At 46.9% G+C, this 24440-nt stretch overlaps 1 protein-coding gene across 4 annotated transcripts in view; it reads right to left on the bottom strand.

Annotated features, from left to right (window-relative positions):
- Positions 1–502: 502 nt before the first annotated feature.
- pde4ba (phosphodiesterase 4B, cAMP-specific a) overlaps positions 503–24440 on the bottom strand; it is a 133020-nt gene continuing 109082 nt past the window's right edge. For 3 of the 4 annotated variants that reach the window (XM_079739509.1, XM_079739510.1, XM_079739511.1), the window contains 9 exons: positions 23236–23348; positions 10536–10629; positions 6444–6736; positions 6121–6285; positions 5880–5979; positions 5500–5654; positions 5247–5369; positions 4570–4752; positions 503–4335 (listed from right to left, as the gene is read on the bottom strand). In XM_079739509.1, the coding sequence (XP_079595635.1) occupies positions 3865–4335; positions 4570–4752; positions 5247–5369; positions 5500–5654; positions 5880–5979; positions 6121–6285; positions 6444–6736; positions 10536–10629; positions 23236–23348 (1697 nt within the window). In that variant the 3' untranslated portion in view covers positions 503–3864. Of the gene's footprint in view, positions 4336–4569; positions 4753–5246; positions 5370–5499; positions 5655–5879; positions 5980–6120; positions 6286–6443; positions 6737–10535; positions 10630–18426; positions 18658–23235; positions 23349–24440 lie in introns of those variants that run through there. The other variant, XM_079739512.1, reaches the window with a different exon arrangement.

Raw genomic sequence — 24440 nt, 5'->3', positions numbered from 1 at the left:
TGTGTGTGTTTGCGTGTATTTATGACACATGAGGGCTGTTATTTGTGGTGACCTGTCCTTATCATTGCAACAATATCAGAAAAGATGCAGCCATGACAACAACATCAAAGGGATAGGAAGTGAAAGGCATGCATGTGGATTCACACATCTTCAGACTCATTAGCATGGCCATATATCCTGAGGTTTGCCATGTGTCCTGATGTCACACCTGGCTATAAAGACTGCATCTATAGTGATCAGTATACTGCAAATGACAGAAGAATTGTCTTGTCTCGTCAATATGACCAGCCTTACTGGGGCAAAGATTTTCAAATGCGTTTTTTATGAAGTATTCTAGCATTGTTTAGAATTGTTGGGCAATTAGGAAGGTAGCTTTTGTGTGATCCACACTTCCCACTCATTCCCACGCTTTCTTTCTATAAATAATAAGATGAAAGTCCCATTAAGAAATACTTCACTGAATAATGAGAACTTTATTTTTTGTGTGATTTGGAATGAGGAAAACATTTTGACGTAGAGAAACATAGGCAACAAAGGTTATTATATCCATGCTTTGTTTTTAATCACTTCATAGAAAAAGTATTTTAGATTTCATTTTAAACACAATATACAATATAATACCATACATTGTGTGAAACATTTAATTATCTGCCGGCAACAAACGACAGACTTCAACATAATATTGATAAAAATAAAAAAAAATCGCATCTCTCATGCAGATAGTGCTAAATCTGGTTAACCATTTTGGACACGACTTGGACCAAAGAAAGCTTGAACATAGATTAACAATGGTAATACTGACAGAATTTGAATTTCAAAACCGCTAACAAGTTTGGTCAGAAAGAGTTCACACATTAGCAAAAATCAATTACATAATCACGTCTCGATAATTCGAACCGGTTCACGTTGGTGCACAGGGGTGAATTGTAGCATGCTACCAACCTCCCCTTGTGGTATCTACTTTTACATCAAGTGCGTAATGTGTAAAATAAGACAATTGTTTTGTGTTTGACAGTCGAACCATATCTGAGCCTCCTATATCAGCAATCTGCATTCAAAATGCTGGATGGACAAGCTTAGGTTGTGACAAGCAGCAGAGAGAGAAAAAGCTATTCATGTGTTTTGATACCAAGCATGGACTGAGATTCTTTTCCTCTTGCCTAGCTTTTCAGGATCCTATTTCCAAGCCCAAGCAGTATAACATGTCCTCTACGGAGCATTTGGGTAACCTAAGTTATGCTGTCAAATGAAAACCTAGTACTAAGCAAAGAAAGGAATGGCATTATTATTTTGTTAACAAAAACAACTGAAGGGTAATGATGCATCTAACTCGATTGAAATTGAAATTTTCTTTGTTTTGGAAAGTTGACAGAATCTGCATTTACATTGTCCGCATTGAAGAATCATATTAACTTGAAACTTTAGTTAAAAAAAAAATGTAAATGGTTACAAGGTTCTCATGTGACAGCAACAGTGTCTCTTTAGCTGCTGCACTGCTGGGCACTAAAAACATTGTGCGAATATATATATACTTATATATAAATATTTATATATCAAAAACAATATGTAGTACAGAATATAAAAGGACTCCAATCCAGAGTCTTCTACACATTAGACACCACCACTTCCAGGTAATGCAAGTGCATATAAATTAAAATAGATTTTACACTGAACCAGTATTTCTTATGTACAAGCTTTTAAGTGTAGAATAAATACACACTGTTATAAACAGCAAGAAAGACCAACTTGAGCTCCTAGCGACAAACAGTAGAGACAAACGAGTTGCATGATAGGGTAAGGCCTGATGACATAGACGAATAGAGTGCTCTCTCTTTCACACACACGCGGACACGCAAACACACACACACACACACACACACACACACACACACACACACACACACACACACACACACACACACATATCTCCAACATCCGTGCATACACAATTACAGGTACAAAGAGATGCCACTCACAATTGTTCACACATGTTGCATGCTGGGATGTGGTTGGACAAAAGGTGAATGAAGTGATGGAGTTCAGATGCAAAAAGACCCGTCCATGAAAACCAGTCATTGAGGCCAATGGCAGAGGCAGTAGTCATAGCAACCACTGGGCCAGAACGAATCAAATCTAGGGGTAAATGTAAGGACTTTCATTTTGGTTTTAAAATCTAGCCTGTAATATTTCCTTTCCTTCTCCACTCAAAATCTGATGGCCCGATCTAGCAATTCCCTCAGTGCCAAAAAAACCCCTTTAACCCCCACGTCCTAGAATTGCACGAGAAAGAAAAAAACAATAGACCATTGACGTCAATGAGCAGAAGCAGCACATTAGGGGCTGGGAATTTATTTTTTGAGAAATAAATAGCTGGCCTGATTGTTTTGGGGTCACGTCCCCGGAGTCTGAGAGGGTTTATAAACAGCGGTGAATAATGGCACTGATGAAGGCGTGAGACTAGCCCTCAGGCGAGCAGTTATAGGAACACCTTCATCATGTGCTCGGACCCTGATTGCTCCCTACACCACATTGGCATGGGGCCGGAGCCTGGTGCACACTAACAGGATTCTTAAGACCACGGCATGCCTTTGGGAGGGCTAAGAATAGACTCACAATAGACTCACAAAGGCCATTATATGATCAACTGCTATTTCTGCTCACTGCACCGGCAGAGTGCTGATGTCCAGTTCTGTCGGTGCGCTGCGTAGAGCTGGGTGGATCTGAAGTTAACGGACCAAAATGAAGGGCGAATAAGGATATCTGAAAGACTTTTGCTGGGGAATAACAAATGACTAGGAGTTCATAGAGGATGAGAAAACAAAAACAAAAATGACAGGTGGTGTCATTTAGAGTGACAAACATTCATTTAATTTGATAGTTTTCTTTTAGAAATCATCATGGATGTGAATATTGAATATGACCTATTAACATTCATTATGAATCTAACACACACATGTATACGTACACACACATATACGTGTGTAGATGTGGATGTGTGTGTGTGTGTGTGTGCGCGTGTGTGTGTGTGTATGCGTGTGTTGATAGGTCATGGTGAATGATTGGATGGAAATTGGTGATTGTTATGGTTTTAGATTTTCCTGTTTGGATGAGTTTGTCCAAGAATCGTTTGTCAAAGTTTGTTTTGGATTTATCTATTGCCCAATACATGGAAGACTGCACTCCTTTTCTGAGACACAAAAAAGAATTTGCTCTTTCAGATATATTTCACAGACATACTAGAGTGTTCAATAAATAAAAAAAACTATTATAAAGACAATAGTAAAAAAGGCACACAAAAGTCCTCTGACAAATGGTACAGGAAAAAAGTAAACACTTTCTCTATCCAAATGTGCCCCCTCAGTAGATCGTAACTCTATGCTACTTCTAAAACACATTGTGTCTGTAAAAAAAGAAAAAGTCTTAAGGTACAAAATCTCTCAGTAGTGTCAGTGTCCATTTAATGCCAGTCCTGAACATTTAAAGCAACCGTCTGCAAAACTGGCCACAAGTAACGTCAGTTCCTTCCTCCTTTGCATTTAACTGTCCGAAAGTTCGGAAATTGTTCGCAGCATTTATTTTCCTGAGAACTCTGTAGCCGCTTCCCATTAAACCGCCCCTCGCTCGCTCTCTATATATCTCTGTCTCTCCATCCCTCTCTCTCTCCCACGTCTCTGGCTCCGTACGCCCAAGTGCAAGACGCCCTACTCGATGCGGGACCAAAAACTGAGCCTCTGCTTCATTCAGTGGGCTCGGTACAAAGCACAGCTGCAAGAGGATGTCCCCTTTTTATTTTCCTTCAAAAACTATTAATTCAAAACCTTTTCAACCGCCAACATGAGCTGAAACCGTTGCACCCCGCTCCAACTATGTGTCTGTCGGCGACGGCTCCTGCGTGACGATCTCTATCGCCGCGGTGACCTCCTCCTCATTCTCTGGCCCGTTGGGGCAGTCCATAAGAGGAGGCTGCGTGGACCCCCCTAAAATATCCTCCTCCTCTTCTTCCTCCACCAACTCCTCTTCCTCCTCGCCCCCTTCCCCGTTCCGTTCCGCACTGTCGCCGTCCTCCTCCTCCTCCAAGGTGAGCTCAAACTGGAACTTCTCGCCGCCGCCGCCGCCGCCGCCGCCGCCGCCGCCGCCGCCGCCGCCTCCGCCTCCGCCTCCGCCGGGCCCGTCCGTCAGCTGGTCGTAGAAGGGCGGGGAGGGGCTCTGGGGGATCATGCTCTGGTACCAGTTGCGGTTGTCCTCCAGCGTGTCCAGGATGTCCTGGGCGTCCGGGTGCACCAGGTCGGCCCAGGTCTCCCACAGCGGGTGGACGATGTAGTCGATGAAGCCAACCTGGGAGGCGGGGTTGATCAGTTAGTCACGGAATCTATCATTCGTTTTTTTGTGTGCGATTTCATCCTGTCCGACGACGGTTTCAATTTCATCAGGTACACCAGCGTGCATCTTGGTGAGTTAGCTATTTATGCCTGTAATCTTAAAAAACGACACGTTTTACGACTCGTTCCAGACGCGTTTTAGAATGTGTGTGTCTTGGCGAGGGGGAGGGGGGCTGCCTCTTCTCCTCACCTGGCTCTTCTCAACAGAGGCGGTGTGCTTGTCGCACATGGGGCTGATCTCCATGCCCCGCTCCCTCTCCCGGTCCCCCTGGTGGAAGAACTCCTCCATGATGCGGTCCGTCCACTGGCGGTACAGCTCCAGGGACTTGGTGGGGTTGCTCAGGTCCGCACAGTGCACCATGTTGCGCAGCACCTGCGGAACACAGACAGAGCCCATATATGTTATCCGCCGATTGGATGAATGAAGCACCTGGTGATTGTATGATTGCACTGTTATTGCTGCCGTCCGTCGAAACCGCAAAGCGTAAGAAAATAAACATGGATGAATGAAAAGTGGAACGCAGGGAGGAAGAGTGGGAAGGGAGGGACAGTGGGGGGGGACGGTGGTCCGTTGTGTAGGAGGACAGTTAATGAGCGCTTGGTGAGCTAACTCCACCGACACCAGGGCTAATGATTAGTGCTATAATTAGACGATGAAATAAGGATGGCGTGGGCTAAGATCTATACAGCCTCAAATTCCCACACAAGAAGACACAAATGATCACAAACACAGCAGTGATACAAACACAAAGGGTTAAACTAATGGGGTACTTGCAGCCCAAAGAAAAAGACACTTCAACCATTAATGCCAAATACACACAACAACACTCAGAAACACACACACTAGGGCAAACTGTAGGCGCCTACCTGTATTCTGTCCGTGTAATTGTCCAGCAACAGCACTCCAGAGCTGGTCACCTTCTTGGTCTCCACCATGGTCTTCAGGTCAGCCAGCAGGCTCATGTGCTTGGACATATCAGTGGCCAGCACCTGGATTGGCGCAAATAGACGATACGAAATCAAGCACAACCGCATAACCTAACCTCCAAATGCATTCAAATGGTGTGACAGCAAGACGCGTCAGAGCGAGAGAAAGGTGTGAAAGTGTGTGAAGGCTCACCAGGTCAATGACCATCTTGCGTAACGACTGCCGCTGCTTCTTGCTGAGGTTCTGGAAGATGTCGCAGTTGTCCTCCTGCAGCAGCTTGAAGCCCACGGCCAGGTGGTGGTTCTCCAGCACCGACTCGTCGTTGTACATGAGGGCCAGCTCCGAGTCTGCAGAGGCATTCACTCATTAGCTTATTGTCATCATGATCCCCCTCACTAGGAGCAGTGGTAGAATCAAAAGACGGAATCAATGTGGGGCGGTCCTATGGTTGCAACCTCTGCCAAAATGGATCAATGCATTTACATTGCATTTACATAGTTGTGCCCTCTTGGTGAAAAACACTTTGAAGGTTGAAAACTTTTGGTGCACAGAGGTACAAGGTTTGAACTTACTGGTGTTGATGAGGAACTGGTTTGATACTCCAGGGTGGTCAACGTCATGGATGGCGGCAGCGAAAATGGCTGCTAGGATCTCAAGATCTGTGAAGACCGCCTATAAAAGAAATGGAGAAAGGGGAATGAGGTGAGGGTAAGATGAAGCTGTATCCGGGGAAGCAAGACTAAAAAAACAAAAAACTAAAACGGAGGAAGACGTGGTATGGATGGAGATTGGCGGCTGTCGGGGAGAACTTACATCCAGGGCAGGGGTGGAGAGCAGGATGTGCGTGGACTGCGCTACGTCGGCGGCGTGCAGGCTGTTGTGGTACGCCACGTCTGAATGGTAGTGGTCCTCCAGCGTCATCATGTAGGCGACGAACGTATCCACTGGGATTTTGAACGTTTTCAACATGTCTCTTTCCTGCGTACACCAGAAGAAAATAAAAGACACACTTTAGTTCACATCCTTCAATCAGAAATGCATCCCGATTAAACCAAGACAGCAGCCAACGTGAAGAATCGTCTATATTTCGTTTCGATTTAAAAGGTCGACACATTGAGCCTCCCCGTCTCCGTTACCTGGAAGATGGCGTGCATGATGCAGGTGAGGGGACGGTGGGTGGAGTACTCGGAGACTGTGAAGATGTTGAGCCCCCACTTGTTGAGGTCCTCCAGCTCCTTGGCCAGCAGCTCCTCCTTGTCCGTGTTGACGCCGAAGCGGGAGATGGAGGTGGCGGAGATGGAAGGCCCGTGGGACACCTTCTTCACGCCGCTGATCTGGGTCATCAGCAGCTGCTGCTTCTGCTGCTGCTGCTTCTTCTTCTCCCGCGTCTTGGACGTGGGCGACGGGATCTCCACGTCGTTCTGCTTGTCTGTGGAAGTTGGGGAAGGAGGAGGGAGGGGGAAACAAGAGGGCTTGTGAGTTTTTTCTATTGGGCAATTTAAAAGAGACAAGGAACGGTGGCGGTTTTCCCGTTGAAGAGGTAGAATGGAACGGATTGTTCCACACAAGGATGTAGTGGTAATAACAAAGTGTCTCTGAAACAACCAGGCTCATTCTCCAACAATAACCTCAGTATTCGCTTTCCTTCCATCCCACTGACAAGCCCTGTCTGTCTGCCCGTGCGACCCAGACACCTGCACCACGCCAGGCACAGAGAGCAGCTAATTGATTCTCTCATCCATCCATCCATCCACCCACCGACCAACCAACATACCTTCCCCTCCACCTCTTGCCCCACCCCCTCACCCCTCCTTCCGATACTCGCACTGTTCATTCTTCTCTCCTCCATCAATCCATCCATCCACCCCCACCTCCCTCCTTCCATTACAACACCCGCTTCCTCCCCTGGCAGGAGGGCTGGTCTCTGGTATCCTGGCCCATTCACTAGAGAAAGGTCAGCCCCATTGAAAGGCCCCCTTCACTCGGCGGTCTGGAAGAAGGCCGAGCCCCGCCAGCTCTGTGGGCCGCCGGCCACTTTAGGAGGCCGCGACGCACGGCGGTCGCAGCTGCAGACCCTCACTGCCGGAGGGGGTGTTTCCTTATTTATTTAATGGGTGTTTTGTTGGGGGTAATTGTCCCTCCCCCCTCAACAGCCAATCTTGTGCTCAAATGAGGACAAGGGAAGATTGCATTCCTCCTGACAGTTAAAAGAGTGCAGACATCAAGGAGAACCGGATGATATATTGGCGTTAAATGATGTTTTTTTTTTTATAAAAAGGACGATTATTGTTGGTTGGAGACGGTGTTATCGTGGAAGTGCTCCTTGAGACTAAATAGAAGAAAAATATCAAATACTTCGCTCAATTCCCAGTCCCAAACAGAGCTTGGTCGTACCATTTGGGGAGCCTGCCCTCAGTGACGTTATGTTTATGCTGTGGACTCATCCGTCAAGCCTCAACTAAACTCACGCTGGCCTATCAACCTTTCCCTGTTGAGGGTTATTCAATTACAAGCGGCAGTTCAAATAATCACTCTCATATTCTCTCTCTCTTTCGACTCTCTCTCTGTCTGTCTATCTCGCTCTCTCTCTCGCTCCTCCAGTCGGTGGGTAATGGAGAACGGGCGATTAGGCACACTCAGACATGTGCTGCGTGGGAAACAAGGAGCGGCGCAGAATTCAGCCCTCTGCGATATTACAGGCTGTCAGCACCATTAACGCCGGAGAGACGGCGTGTGTGATTTGTTTTATTCCATTGTTATTAGCGGAATCTTATTTTGGTTTGTCCATGCAGGTACAGGTAAACGTGAATGGCATTATTTGTAATATGTGTGTGAAGAGAAAATACAAATCCCATGGACGTCCGCAGGCACAAGCAGAGCTATCGATGCCGTATCTTTTACGTGTGATTATCGGCATCAGTATGTTTGAGGGGTTTCCATTGTTGCTCTTACAGCATGAGAGCCAGATAGATAGAGAAGAAGAGGGGGTCGCTCAGGCCAGATTTATTCCCTAGGTGGAGTCCACTCAATAACACCATATTCTGCTCAAGGCAGAGGGCCAGTGGAAAGAATGATGGGAGAACGAGATGAGAAGAAACATCTGCAGCAGGGATTTCAAATGGTCGCCTCCCTCGGACAAAATCCCCCTCCTGGAATCCCCAACACATCATGGATTATGCAATCTGTCCTCTTTCCCAAGGAACCCCACAACACCCAGGGAATCACCTGAGAACCAGCCAGGGAACCAGCCAGGGAACCAGCCGGGGAACCAACCCGGGGAACCACCTTGAGATATACCCAGGAAACCATCCAGGGAACCAACCAGAGAGGCACCCAGGGAACAACACTTCTATTCCGTGCCGTGATGGAATTTTCCGAGCAGTCCTGGCCTCCGTCAGCTGCCATACGTCCAATCCGAACCCGTTTGATAAGCGGGGGCTTCGGCCGAGTAACGAGCCAGCAGGGATTTGGTGGGCCTCCCAGAGTGACCTCTGCTGAACCGCGCATAAACAAATCCACAAAGCCGCATTTTCGACTTAATCTTCCATTTCTGTGATTATGTTCAGCAGATGGACAAATGTACCCCGTTGGTCGGATGGATGGACGGGGGGTTCAGCCAACTCACATGTGCTTCTGAGGACGCACCAAACTGCACAATCGCCACGTGTGACACGGCTTGTTTTGTTTTTCTCTGTTTTCCCACAATCCTACGCTCCCCCCTTCCCCACTGACGACAGGGGGGGTTGGGAATCCTTCTTCACCTTCATTCTGGTGGAGAGATACCCATCTAGCCCCTGGATTCCTTCCAGCTGGGGAGGGGGGGGGGGCTGACAGAGATACATTAAGACCCAGGGATGAGTCACCCAATCTGCTCCGCACATCTCTCAGCCCGCCGGAGAAGGGAAGGGTGTGTGTGTGTGTGTGTGGGGGGGGGGTTCCTCTGATGTGTCTCCGCTGCCTCGCCTGCAGAATCCGTCAGAATCCTCAGACTTCCCCCACCGCACACACCCCTGCTACATTTCTACCCCTCTCCACCTGTCAACTTCTTCCATACATATACAACCCCCCCTCCACAAGAGCACACACACACACACACACACACACACACACACACACACACACACACACACACACACACACACAAAAGGGAAATCAATTCAACAGCCTGCTACAGCTCCGCCTTCGTACAAAGGCACGCACACACACACACGCACACACCTGCGTGCGCACACACACACACACACACACCGCACACACACACACAACAACAATCTTCCCCCACCTTCTGAGCTCTACCGTCTTCGACTTTCCCATCGCAGAGTTCCCCCCCAACCCTTCAGCCAGATCAGACCGGATTGAGAAGCCAGCCACGCAATCCTTAGCTAGATTTCTTCACATCCCCAGTGCCCCCCATACCCCCCCCCCCACCCACACACACACACACAACCTATTCACTTGTCTTGTCTGCCTTTCACAGAGGAAACCTTGGGCCAGAGTCAAACCAAGACTGACAGAGATCTTCTTGACAGTCGATTGGACACCAGTGCATATCTATAGCAACCGTCTACAATCACAAATGACCAAATACGCTGTTAGATTCCAGCTAACAAGCGCACGTGTCGATCAAAAAATCAAGTAGCGTCATTCTGGGAAGTGGGGCGCTACCTTGAACGTCTGGTAATCGTTCAGCGAAATTGTTCTACCGATTTTGTTTTAAGGGCCTGCGTCATAAACATCCTAGGCAACGCTGCAATGTTTCATGCTTCACCCACACAGAGAGGCAGCCAGAGCCACTTGCGTTTTCCAAAATGAAAGCATCAAGTGATCCTCACCCCATGCTCTCTAACACACAGGAGCACATCTGCACTGTACAAGTGTTGACATTATGATACGATCTTTCACAAAATATTTGTAAATAGGTATGGAATTTGTAGCTAGATGTATGCGTTTGTGTGGGGCTGTGTTTGTGTGTTTGGGTACAGGTGAGCTTTTCATTGAAATGGTTTTGGCAAATAATTTATGTTGATTAACAGATGATGTATGTATGTGTTTGAAGGTGTTGAAAGCCTTTGATGGCCATCTGCATTAGTTTTCACCTAGGAAGGTGTTGCAGGTGAATTAGTATTAACCTAGGAAAGTGTTGGAAATGAATAAGTATTTACCTAGGAAGGTGTTGCAGATGAATAAGTATTAACCTAGAAAGGTGTTTGAGATGAATCCGTATTTACCTAGGAAGGTGTTGGAGATGAATTCGGAGACCTGATTTCCCGACCGACTCATCTCGGAAAGGTGCGTCAACTCCCGATTCAACATTCTCTTGAACTGCGGGAAACAGGGGGAAGAGAGAGAGGGGAATGTCATTCATTTGAAACAAAAGGAAAACCTGGTCCACATTACACTGCAGATTTCCATGGCAGAGGTGACGGCATCAGCGCTGTCCATTTGTTATTCCATGGGCTCGTAATCAGGTGAAAAACCAAGTGGCCACAAACAAAAAGAAAGAAAGAGAGAAAGTACATTCTGCTGTTGTTGACAAAGGGGTATCCAGTGTGTGTGTGTGTGTGTGTGTGTGTGTGTGTGCAGGGGATAATTATTTGTCTTACTAATGAAAGCCCCTTAAATGCACCTCCCACCTCCATCCCTCTAAAATACCCCTTGCAAACAATTAACAGTTTACTACAAAACTCTGCCATCCGCTCTATTTCACTGTGTGTACTGCATTAGCAGGAATTTTGATTCTTTCCAGAGGGAAAAATGTGCATAGTGTAACCCCAACCAACCCCCCAACCCCTTAAGGGTCATCATACAAATATATTGCTGTTTGAGGGACTTGAAACAGAGGTACAAGCACTGCAGTGGCAACAGTTGCAGTAGAATATCCCATTTTTGCACACATAGACACACACAACCCTTAACACAAAGACACACACACGCAAACACACGCACATTCATTTATATGAATAATTACATTTAAATCTAATATAGTGAAACAACAAAAACAAAAAAAATATGTATATTATACACACTAGTACATCCACACCTGCGCATTCACACAACAAATTTAAATATGCACACAGCCTCATGCACACACACACACACACACACACACACACACACACACACACACACACACACACACACACACAGGGAGCTCTGCAGAGAACCCAAGATGGAGTCTGAGCCACAAAACGCCGTTCTGTTCTACACAGATAGAACACCAACCCCACCACCATCAGCCTCCTCATCCTTTCATACATGCACACGGGCAGAGCACATTAACAATCCCTCCAAATCAATACCTTATAATATCAGCAGCTCATCACTCTTAGACCCATTTCAAAGCGCTTTATCATCATTATAAATCTATCAGACTAATAAACCATCCCGCTTATTTTGGCTTTGTAATTCAATTCAATATGGACCACAAACACCCAATTGTTTCACTGCGTTGCAATCCCCCCCCCCCCCCCCCCCCCCCCCCCCCCCCCCCCCCCCTCAACGGCCACCCAGAGCGGGCACCGTGCGGTATCCTGACATGCTACGTAGCTAGTGAGACGCCACACACCTTGATGTAACCCCAAGACACAGACAGCAGGTAGTTGGCTTCAGGCATTTTGGACCCCGTTTTCACTTCCCGACACAGAGCCAGAACTATAATCCAATCAAATACAAAAAAAGACGCAAAAACGGTTGACGAATAGTTTCTTCCCCCTTCTTCTTCTTCTTGTTGTTCAAACACAGCAAGAAACCAAGGATAACAATCGACCAAATCTTCTTCTTAGCGGGCAGCAGCGAGGAGAGAGTGCCTGGGCGAACGGTCGCTCGCTCACTCTCTCTGCAGCAGAACCGAGCCGAGGAGGGTCTCCATATCCACGGGAGCGCGAATGGAGGGGAGAGCGAATGGGTCTCAGTCGAAGGGGTTTGAATAGAGAGAGAGAGAGAGAGAGAGGGAGAGAGAGAGAGAGAGAGAGAGAGAGAGGGAGAGAGAGAGAGATACGAGGGCTGGAGCTGGAGAGGTAAAAGGCTTACTAGAGAGCCAGCAGGGCTGAGCTGAGCGGACTGAGCGATGGAAGCTACAGCTATGAGCCTGGTGGCGTTGGAGCGGCTCACTGATGCACTGGAAACCGAACGGAGACGGAGGGAGAGGCAGGGGAGGGGGGGCAGAGAAAGAGCGAGAGAGAGAGAGACAGAGTGGGAAAGAGAGAGAGAGAGAGAGAGAGGAAGAGGAAGAGAGATGCGATGGAGATGGGAGGGGGGATGAGAATGACGAGTAGGAGGAGGAGGCAGCCGATGTTCATCTGACTAGAGGGAAGGGAGGAGGAGGGGGGGATCCTCCGCTGGATTAGTCTCGGTTCGCTGCTCTGACTGCTGTAGCTCGCTCTGAATACACCCCCCCCGCCCCCTCCCCTCCTCACACCTCTCTCGCTCACCCTCTGCATCCCTCTGCTCCCCTCTATACCCCCCCCCCCCACCCCCCCACTAGTCTGCTTGCCCTGGCAACACGCTCTTTTCAGAACACATGATTCGACAGAAGGTGGGGGGAGGAGGGGGAGTCCCGGACGCCCGTGTCGTTCAGTATGCGTACCGTTGGGGTGCTATGTATGATAACGTGTGTGTGGATTCCATATTGTGTGCATGTGTGTTTGTACGTGTGTGTGTGTGTGTGTGTGTTTATATGCCTGTTTCGAGGGGTTTGAAGCCCCCTCCATTTTCCCCCTTCTTTCCCTCTCTCTCTCTCTTTCTCTGTCTCCTCTCTATGTCTCTCTCTCCTCTCAGTCTCTCTCTCCCCTCTCCATTGTGGAGGTATGCTCCTGCCCCAGCTGTGTCTCCTGCCTCCTGGAAGACAATGAGGACGGAGAGAATCGACGAAGGAGGGAGCCATGTTTGGAGGAATGCGAACACGATGCATCCGTATTTTTATCACCTCTTTTCCTCCCCTTCAATTATCCCCATTATGGTTCTGCTCCCTCTCTCCCCCTCTCTCTCCATCTCTCTCTATCTTCATCCCTCTCTGCCTCCCTCCCCTGGCTCCTGACAGCTCTCGGCACGGACGCCATTGTGGGGAACTAGCGGCCTGTTCATTATCTGCAGCATCACATAATAATATTAGAGGTTGTCAGGGTGTCTGCATGGTGCCTTTTTTAAGCCATACTGGGAGGCAGCCAGAGAGTGGGAGGCATGGTCGGAGCAAGGAAGGAGAGATGGGAAGATGGAGAGAGAAAGAGGGAGGTATAGAGGAAGATACAGAGAGAGAGATGGTGGATAATTGCAACCTTCAGCCTCACATTCTCTCCGTCTCTCTCTCCCCCTCTCTCTCCCTCTCTCTCTCTCTCTCTCTCTCTCTCTTTCTCTCTCTCTCTCTTTCCCTCTCTCTCTCACGCCCCCTCGGTGCCTGTGTGCAAGTCTATGTACACCAATTACCAGAACAGCCCAGCGCCATAGCAACAGAATCAGGTGACCAGTATAAGAGTTGTTTTTGTTTTTTTTGGTGAGGGTAGGGAAAGTAGAAAAGAGATGGATATCGGAGGAACTTCTAGGATATTCAAGGGGAAGAGAGGTGAGGAGCAGCCATGAGCCGAGAGTCAGGGAGGGAGGGGGGAGGGGGGGAGAGGCTTCCCCTCTCTCCCTCGCCTGGCAAACGGGCATGTTGCACAGCCGCCAAGCAGTCACGAGGAGAGGACACGCCACACACACACACAGACACACACACACAAACACACTCACACACACACCCTCCCCCTCTCTACCTCACTAGCCGCCACTTACATGTCAATTTCTCTCCCGGCTGCCACTCGCCGGCGCTGTCATCAATCTCTCTGTCTGTCTGTCTGTCTGTCTCTTTGGCAACAATCAATGAGCCGTCCTTGGAGCACAACAGCAGTCTAGCAGCCACCTGACTGGAGGACTGGTTATGTCATTTCCACCAGCCGATGTGCCCGATTTGTGTGTGTGTTTGTGTGTGTTTGTGTGTGTGTGTGTGTGTGTGTGTGTGTGTGTGCCAGTTAGCGTGTTAATGTGTTTTTTAATGTGTTTGTTAATGTGCGTGTTAGTGTGTTTGTGCACACGCGTGAGTGTGCGTAAAGTGTGCGTGTCTATTTTGTCTAACGTTTCGTTGTTGAGCCGGCTTGAGGTTCACGTCGGCACGGCCGACACCCCCTAAAACCCCGAAAAGTTGAACAACCCTAAAACCACCAGGAGGTGACGTAAAGTACGAAATGCATGCGGCGTGTTTTTCTCCTCTAATTGGGGGACAAACACGGCTCGGCGTGGGGTTTCCCTCCTTCCAGGGGCTGTAGATCGGGGCGTCTGCACCGTCTGCCTGATCAGAACTAAAGGGATGAGCCGAGAGAGAGAGGATTCCGAATGATTCTCCTGGAGAGCGGAGGGAGGGCGGAGGGGGGAGGGGGGGCAAGGAGGAAGAGGACGTAGGGAGGAAAGGGAGGGGGGGGGGGGGGGGGAGGAAAAACAACCCTCACAGGAAAAAATAAAAGCGTGTGGAAGGAAGCGGCGTCTCTTTGTGTAACAGTGTGCTGCATGATCTCACAGCGGCTCTGCACTAATGGAGGCGGCTGTGTGCCTCCTGCAATGTGTCGGGAGGGCTCCGCTTGCTGTAGAGCGCTTTCAAGAAATACCAGCAGTTACTCACGTCCCCCCACACAAACACACACTCATGCTTGCATGTGCAAACACACTCAGAGTTACCAGCCTGCCAATCTCAATTAACCGCAGAAACCAAAATGACGTTGTTCGTTTTTCACACGCATTTTATGCCTCTGTCTGTCTTTATGTCTCGTATACATTTTATTTTCATTAAAGGGGAATAACTTTTAAACTCTGAATGCATTAGTGTATACATTTGTTCTTTTCTCTCTTAGTCATATTTCAGAAAAGCATAATTGCCCCTCTTATTATGAATTATTAATTGCACTGAGGAGCTGTCTTAGTTTCATTCTCCATTCACCTTTTCGACATCTCATGTTCTGTCCTCTCTCTCTCTCTGTCTGTATGGTTTTCTATCGCCCCTTTTATATTAGAATCCATCTCTCAAAATCTTCCTTGCCATCTCCCTCCTTCCGCTCATGAATAACAGAGCAAGCCTTTTTCTTCTATGGCACATTGTTTCTCTAGCTCTCTGTCGCCCTTGCTCTGTCTCTCTCGCTCTCCGTCTCCGCTTCATTCAAGAAGAACTCTCTCTCTCTCTCTCTCTCATGCTGTGCATCTATGGTGGTGATGCTTGGGATGGTGGTGGTGATGAATAGAGAAGGTGGAGGTAGAGAGAGAGTGGGCGAGTGGCTTTTAATTAAGCCCAGAGCCAGCGTGTTGGCGGAAGAGAGAGAGGGGGGGGGATAGAGGAAGAGACAGAGAAACAGAGACAGAGGGATAGAGGGAGAGAGACAGAGAGAGATAGAGACAGAGAGAGAGACAGAGGGAGAGAGACAGAGGGAGAGAGACACAGAGAGAGACAGAGACAGAGCGAGAGAGACAGAGGGAGAGAGAGAGAGGGAGAAAGAGAGCGAGAACGAGAGCAAGGGAGAGAGCGAGAAAAAGAGAGAGCGAGAGAGAGAGAGAGAGAGAGAGAGAGAGAGAGCGCGCGCCGTGGTACTCCATTCAGACATGATGCCATCAGACAGACGACATGGAGAGCAGTCAGGCAGACGCTGTGCTGCGGACCGCAGAGAGGCGTCCCCGGAGGAGAACCAGACACACGGGTCATCTCCATCTCTCTACATCCACCGAGGGGAACTTCCAACCTGCCTCTCGCTCCTGGAACTTCCGCAGTTACAAACACCTGCATAAAACAACTGAACACTATAACCCGCTTAAACAAATCTGCAAATGCTGTTTGTCATCCAAACAAATGACAAATGGCCGCGGTTTCATAAAAACGAATGGCGGAGATACATGGTTATTTCTCCCGGGAATGCTGACCAAACTTTTGAAGGAGGAGGAGGACTGATTGGGTCTTAATAAATTGCCTGTGAGGAAGTCCAGACTTGCTTTTCTAGACTAATTCACTCGTGTTGTATATTGGCCCACTCTACTGGTGGCACGTTCTGGTGAAGTTATGGCGAGGCGCCACTAGTGGGCGTTCTGCATTCACGCTTTAAGTAGCAGGTGGCTGGTCCTATGTCTAGCCAATAGCCTCTAAGCCTGCAATAAGAAGACTTGCACTTAAACTCACAGATTAGACTCTTTAATCACACTTTTACTGCCAGCTCCTTTTTCTAATGGAAATATGTTGAAAGTGTTTTACAATTTAATTTAAATTTAAAACAACATTAAACTCAATGAAATTAAACATGGGGACTAAGCCACCCAGATAATATAATGATCTATGGATAAATAGATGATTTGATACCTCTTTCAGTCAAGATTATCAAACAAGAAGCCATGGATGTTTTGTTACACAAAATCTATTTCTTTCAAGTTTACAGAATCATCCCCAAGCAAGTCGCACTATTTTGCAAGAATAATATTTTGAAATGGTTATTGTTCATCAACATTTTTTTCCTCTATTGCTAAGGATTTATTGCTTATGACACATTATAAAGGGCATTCAACCTTGCAGCACGGAAGTGGTGATCTGGTCATATACCATTTGGAGAGACTTATTCATCTCACATAGCATCTTAATACTACAAGTGCTACACATGTTCCAGGGAATAACCAGGAATCCATGATCACACCGGAGCTCTGGCCAAAGAACTGCCACGGAGACAGAATTGATATAAAGTTAAACAAGGGGCCTACTTACGAAGCGGTCATTCTGTTGGTGAGATCACTCTGAGCGACCGGCACCTCAGAGCGAGGGCGAAAAGCTGCCAGAGAGAGCGCACCTAGACCCTCTCACTTCCTCTGACTCACTCACTGCTCAGTGTTCACGGGTCCGCATCCCACAACTTCAAACGGCAAGTCATAGCTGGGCCTTACAAGGCGCTACTCAAGCCCAGTCAAAGGTTGGGTAAAGTCTGCATAAATAACTCTCCGTCTTCAAACAGGGCTGTTGAAGCTAAAGGGTTTCATGTGTGCCGCTTGAGCACATTGAGGTGGGCTGTGGAACACCTGGAGCGCTGCAGCTCTGCTCTGATACACAAATGGATTTTAAATAGATGTCCCGAAAAGCTGGGAGCACCGGGGCAAAGAGGACCGTCAGAAGAAAGCAAAACAGAAATATTACCTTCATTTGACTACTCCTTTTCTCTCTCCTTCCCTAGATTCAACCTCAACAAGGGTTGCTGGGCAGATCTCCTGAAGGTGATCACTTTCATGCTTATTCATATTCCGGTAGATACTGATACATGTATATGTATACAAACTATCCATCTTAATCCATCCAGCTCTCCATTCTCAGGACACATGCAGTGCGTGTGTTGATTTCTATTGTGTATCTAAAGTGTCCCCGGACACTGTCCCTGGTCCGCTTTAGTCATTAACATTCAATAGTGAACACATCGCTTACATTTGCCAAAACAGACGATGTACAATCTATAACGAATCCCCTTTCAGAAGGCCAATACAGGGATCGGTGCATAACTGACATACATATTGACATACATAACCATTAGCATAAACAGTTTAGGATTATACAGGCACCGTTGAAGCCGCAGGGCCTGCCGCAGCCATCTGTTGCCGGCGCAGATGCAATGTGTACTCCTAAATGCTAATCCTAGATATTCACAAATGTTCTTATTGCCCTGGTCAGAACGCCGGACCTGATTGCATAATACGAGTTTCCGTTAAACACTGTCGGTAGTACTGCTGTAGCCTGACCCTTCCCATGTCAACTTTGCGTTCGGGTTTCAACAACGAAAACCAGCTAAATACCCAACGTCTTAAAGAAGTAGCAAACATGAGCTGCAACACAGGGAGTTTGCTTCAAAAAGAACAAGAAACAGCTCAGCAATACAGTAAGAAGAAAGACCCTCAATAAACACAGCAACCAGTCACCATCCCCGAGCCTTACACCCAAGAGCCTCATTGTTGTGAACTGTTCAAATCCTATGAATGATCTGAACGCACACAAAATACTAATTCAGCAACCCAGCAGATGTGTCAAACACAATATAAACAACACACTATAATACACATGAATAAATATAAAACGGCCAAACCCCTCACCTTCCTCCAACCGTTCAGTTTCCCTAACTTCTTCTCCTTCTTTTCAAAGCAACAGGCTCCCATGTTGATAAGTCGGGGCTGTGGGGGAACCGAGCTGGAGTGCTGTCCCGTCAGAGTAGCTGGAGCTTTGGGGCTCGGGGGGGTCCAGAGCAGCAGTAAAGTATCAGTAGTTGTAGATGTGTGTGCGCCTCTTGTCTCTTTGCTCTGTGGCTGTGCTCTGACTGTGGCATGAGTTGCCAGACCAACCCGGGGCTCTCTGACGTAGAAGCAGAGGGGGGTGGGGGTGGGGGGGGTTAAGGCACTGCACTGACTCACTTTGGGCTGCTTGCTCTGACTAGACCATGCGCTCTGCATGCGTACGTGTGTGTGTGAGTCTCTGAGTGTTGCTTAGCCTTCTGCCTGGCACACACACACACACACACACACACACACACACACACACACACACACACACACACACACACACACACGCGCTAGGCCCACCCTGTTACCCTGCCATTTCCCTTGCTTACGTGAAGCACAGACAGCCCAGTGCTGCTGTAGCAAGCAGCCAGAGTCACATGGCTCAACTTGTCAATATTGCACTGATCCTTCCGATGACATAGTCACCTCCTGCTTATGGCAAACTAGAGATTTACCCTGAACTTCAATCATCCACGTTAGCCAAGCTTGTTGTTCATGGATTGCAATTTCTCTCTCGCTGCCTCTTACTTTAGGCCATATAAGAGAGACGACGTAGTATGTAGGTGAAAGTTTAGTCAAAACAAAATGATTCAAAGCACAACACACTGATGATCTTGTATGCAATCTAATCTTTGGTCTAGTCAACCGTTACGTTCCCTTCCTTCTTCATTCTTCTTGTCTTTCCAGTTTCTGATGTTCATAACTCAAGCTGGATAATCACGGAGCACCGGCCATCACACGTAGGGCCAGATAGCCAATAGGAAATCAACTAGGGGCGGCCTCTACAAAACCCAATGGGGATGGGGATGTTGGTGGTGGTGTAGACGGGGGGTGGGGGGGGTGGGGGGGTGGGGGGGGGGGGGGGGGGGGGGGGGGATGTTAGTAGTTTTGAAGACGGTGATGGTGATAGTGATGGTGGTGGTGGTGGTGGTGGAGGTGATGAAGATGATGATTGTGATGATAGTGACTGTGGAGATGGTTGTGGTGATGGTTGTGGAGTTGGTTGTGGCGGTGGTGATGGTTGTGGTGAGGGGAATGGTGGTGGTGGTGGTGGGCAGTAAAAGTGTGCAGTGTCAGAAGGCCCTGTGAACCTCACCTTGAGGTTGGGTTGTATGGCTCGTATGGGTGTCGTGCCTCTCCTCTGACACAGCACCTCCTGTTACCCACGCTCGCCTTTCTCCTTTCAGGGAGATCTGTTGTCAAGATTGCCTCATTTGTATTTACGCCTAGCTGCGTCGTCATTAACAATAAATGCCCTGGTTCCAATTACACAATTATCGTATGGGTTATAATGTTTCCATTAGATTTCAGTTAGAGAAAAACAACGAGCTAGGAGATGGGATGTACACCCAACAGAACTCTGTCGGGCCATTCGTATGTGTTGTCTCATGTTAGTCTCAACCTCAGAGGGTCATATGACACTGTGACCACCCTACCTTCAAAAACACTAAAATTAGGCCGAAGGGGAAACAGTTGAACCGCATGACATTTGTCCCATGGCATCACCTCAGAGTTGAAGAGGTAGCACCCTACGCATAAGACATCCCAAGTGTCATGCCACCTAGGTCTACTGTTGAAACAATGTACACCTGAACAATGTACACACAACGTACACTTTTCTTGATTGTGTGTTGTGAATGACAGGGTTTGTGGTGGAATATGCTGTTTCTGATGATCGATCAACGCACCGAAAGCTTATGGGCTAATTCTAGGAGATAAAACCATAAGGCTGATTCATTTTGAAGTCTTTGTTACTCAACTTTCTATGAACGGTTCCAAGTCACGTGACCTTTTTTTGCGTAACTGCACAAAGTCAAACAGTTCCCGGTCAACAGCATAGAATCATTCCAGCATGAAATATTCTCCTATCTCAATTCAAACAATCCAAAAATTTACCCAATCTTAAAAATGTCAAAAAAAAATCCCCTTTGCAACTTCATATCTTTTATTCATGTCATTGTTCACTTGCATCATCAGCATTGTTTTGTAACAGAGCTGAAGCCAAATTGCAATTTTCCATGAGCAATAGGATGGTACTTTTATTAGGTATTAAGATAAAGCAACAGTGCAAACAAAGCATTTGTTCTCCACTGGACAATTAAAAGACTACTCATATAAGGGCATAAAATGCTTGTTGTCTAAGAATTTGTTTCTGTATTTGTCACTATGTTACTTCTCTTTTGGTCTCACAAAGTAATGATTAATATTTAAGTAACATGACTCAATTGTCCTTGTCTTTGCGTCAATTCGAACAAAGAAAAGCATACTTGAAAATCCCATGGATTCTGTCTGTGTGTGTGTGTGTGTCTGTGTTTGTGTGGCAGAGAGACGACAGCAATATGAGAAATAAACAGCACTATTAACTGTACACAGTGGCATGATGGGAAATCTATTGTCGTCTGGGGAGAAGAGAGAGGGGGTCATGAAGGAGACAGGAAGAGAGAGTCACTCAGCCTGGGGTTCTAGAGGGACTGAACAGACACACACGCACACGCACACACACACACACACACACACACACACACACACACACACACACACACACACACTCACACACACACACACACACACACACACACACACACACACACAGCCCCTCTCTTCCTACCATGTTTATTGTGTTTGAACCAGTGCTGGATCCCCAGCATCCTGTTGTCCAGGGCTCCTAGTGTTTCCATGTGGCTCCCTCCCTCTGCTTACAGCTGCCACACACACGCACACACGCACACGCAACCACACCGGCAGGCCTGCCAGCTTCACAACGAACAACACGCATGCCTCATAACCCGCCGTTGAAGAATGTGAAAAGCTATCATATCTGTACTGCGACTGGCAGATTGGGACATCGATACCTGGCAGGTTATATTTGCCTTTATTCATCTTAAAGGGTCACAGTTGCATTCCTGGGCTACTTACATGAACTACCAACAATTCATTCGCTTGAATGATAGCATTCCTAGCCGTTAGCGGCTGAATGACTAAGACGAAATCTTGTTTGTTAAGTGAATTTTGGTACATTTTGTCTCGTCAACAAACCTCCCCTTTGACCCCTTCACAGCTCAATCAACCCTCTGACAGGAAGTACACTATTTGGCGGTTAACGGAGCTTTTGTGTCAGAGAGGGGATGAGGTTGGGATTTTTTTTATTTGCATGTCGATAATCCTATGCACATCCTATGCGCATACTGAAATACAGAGGGAATATATAGTTGACAAAATGACCACAAACCCGATTTCTTCTGAAACAATTCAGAAACCTTCTGAGTCGATACACAATAAACAATTAACGCAGGAGAGTCCACTCGGCCCAAGTGCTACTTAGAATAATACAATCTCAAAAAATACGCATGTAGCGTCCTTGACACCACATGTCAAGGGCGCTACGTTGGTCATTTTTACACATGACCCATGTAAGGCAGTAGATTTACCGTTAACTCCATTATTTGAAAGGTGTCCAGTCAGCAGGGGAAACAATCCATATTTGGCACATTGAGGGCTGGAATGATTGGCTGCCGCAAAATAGCCTTGGGCTATTACTCCTTAATAATAAATCCTTAATAATCTTTTAATTAAATAAAACGTTCAAACGGAACCTAACAAAATACATAATATGGAGATGAACTAGCTGCTGAGATCCGAAACGAACAATGAAAACATCCTTGGCTTTGTTTGATGACATGAAATCAAGATTTTCTCTTTAACTTAGAATGGTGATCTTTTTGCAATCAACCAGCAACAACCACCGCAAACCCATATGGGCCAAAAGAGGTATAACACATTAGTCGCTTTCCTAAAGGCTTCAGAAACAGGTGCTCATGGCTGCTACACTACATAACGCGATGTAATGCCAACATACGTGAAGTATGTTGGCATTGCATAAGTGGAGCAAAAGAACAGTCCAATACATACAGATAGTGAACCATCACCCAAACACAGATCACCTTACGGAAATGTCTGGCAGCCAGCATTAGGAACCGGATTCATTCCGGCCATCATCACCCAATGGAGAAAAATTACTCTAATAATGAAATATGTTTCACCTTCACATTTCTCTTCAGCAGTTTAAACGTGAGCCTGTTCTTAATCCCTTTCCTCTGTTCTTAACCTTCGGTTCCACTGTTCTCGGCTCCGTGTTTTGCCATATTTCATTGGCCGGCCCTCTCTGACTGGCTCTGATTAGATGTTCTTTGGTTTTCTCTATCATAGAATTTAAATCAGAGCAGACCAGAGATGCTTTGGCAAATGGGATGTAACCGAAACCAGAAGGGTGCCGTAGTGAATGTACTACAATGAAAAATGTATTCTTTGTTTGTTTTTCCTTTTTTTTGGTGTGTGTGTGTGTGTTGTGTGATTGTGTGGTTGTTAACAACATCTACCTAGACAAAGGATCTTCACTGCATCACAGACCGTTACCACACATCTTTCTCAACATAAATGTCAGTCAAAGGCGAAAGGAAACGGTACTAGACCTAGGCCATACTCTCGAAAGAAAAGCAACAAAAAACAAAATAAGAGAATTTACAACATTCCCAGGCGGAAAAGGAAAATCCCGAAAAAATCCCAGAACTATCGAAAAAAATCCAAATTAATCCCAGCAGAGAAGGAGAAAAATCCTGGGGTTTCTACCTTGTTGGAGGCCATGTCGCTGACGGAGCGGTACGTCTGGATTGTCTCCAGCTGGTCCAGGCACCAGTCCAGCTCCTCCATCGTCTCCACCGCCATCTTCTGGTAGGCCTCGTCTGTCACGGAGAGACACGCCGTCAGAACAACACACACACCGGATGACAGGTAGCAGCTCCGTAATGCAGAGACACGGTGTCACGACGGCACCCACACTGGATAACCGACGCTCACAGCTTTGTTAGGAGAGTTTGATGGAAAAATGAGGTAGAGAAGAAGAAAATATTTGGCAATAGAGTACAATGACAAGAAGTTAAAACCAAAATCGCATTATTATGGTTTTAAATTCAGTTGTGTGGATGTTTTGCCAGTCTCTGCCGACCAGTTTGTGAACATTCCACTTTGCTCGAATGCATGTGGCATTGTTTTCCTGGGGGGACAATAGTGGCGAGGTGTGTGTGGAGCTTTGTCTGGTCAGTGCTTGATTGCAGCATCGGCGAGTGGGTTAAGCTTCTCTGACCCTAACAGTAGAACTCCATGGTGTGTGTGTTTGTGGATGCATGAGTTTGTGAAGCTCTGTACAACAGTGGTTGAATTTGAGGTTCAAGATAGGGTTCTATTGCAACGCCAGTATAAGTCACTGTCTAACGCCAAATTAAATTTACAACAAAGCTGATAACAACGTTCCTGCAAAACAGCGGTACTATAAAAATGTCAGGTAATAGGCATTGGTCAAAGCCAAGGAAATAACATACCCCCCTTCCTTCCTAGAACCATAAGCCAAAATCGCTTCTGAGATTCTTTGTATCTCAGTGTTCGAATTGGACCTAACACAGGGGTTTCACTTACTCTTTAACAGACTGCGGCAACCTATGGGCCTTATTCACTGAGTGGCCATCTTTGTTGTAGACACTAGCTGGTAGGGAAAACCAACTGCTTTTAGAACTTAGATGGCGGCTCAGTGAATAAGGCCCATAGATATATAAACTCTTTCATATACTTTTCAAACAAAATGAACAAAGGTTACTGTGTCTTTTAGACTTTTTTGAGTAGTCTTTGTGGCTCGTAATTTATCTTGAACCAATTGCCTCTCATTAAACTTCTTGGATCAGCCCTTTGGAATGTACTTTTATGTGACTTCAATAGACACATGTTCACGAGAGTTGAGTCTTCATGAGTTTTCTAGCTTTGTGACGTCAACGTATCAGTTC

Source organism: Pollachius pollachius (genome assembly GCF_949987615.1).
Source record: "Pollachius pollachius genome assembly, chromosome: 7".
In the NCBI taxonomy this organism is placed as follows: domain Eukaryota; kingdom Metazoa; phylum Chordata; class Actinopteri; order Gadiformes; family Gadidae; genus Pollachius; species Pollachius pollachius.
The sequence above is the reverse complement of the archived record's forward strand: the minus strand, read 5'-3'. Positions and strand labels throughout refer to the sequence as shown.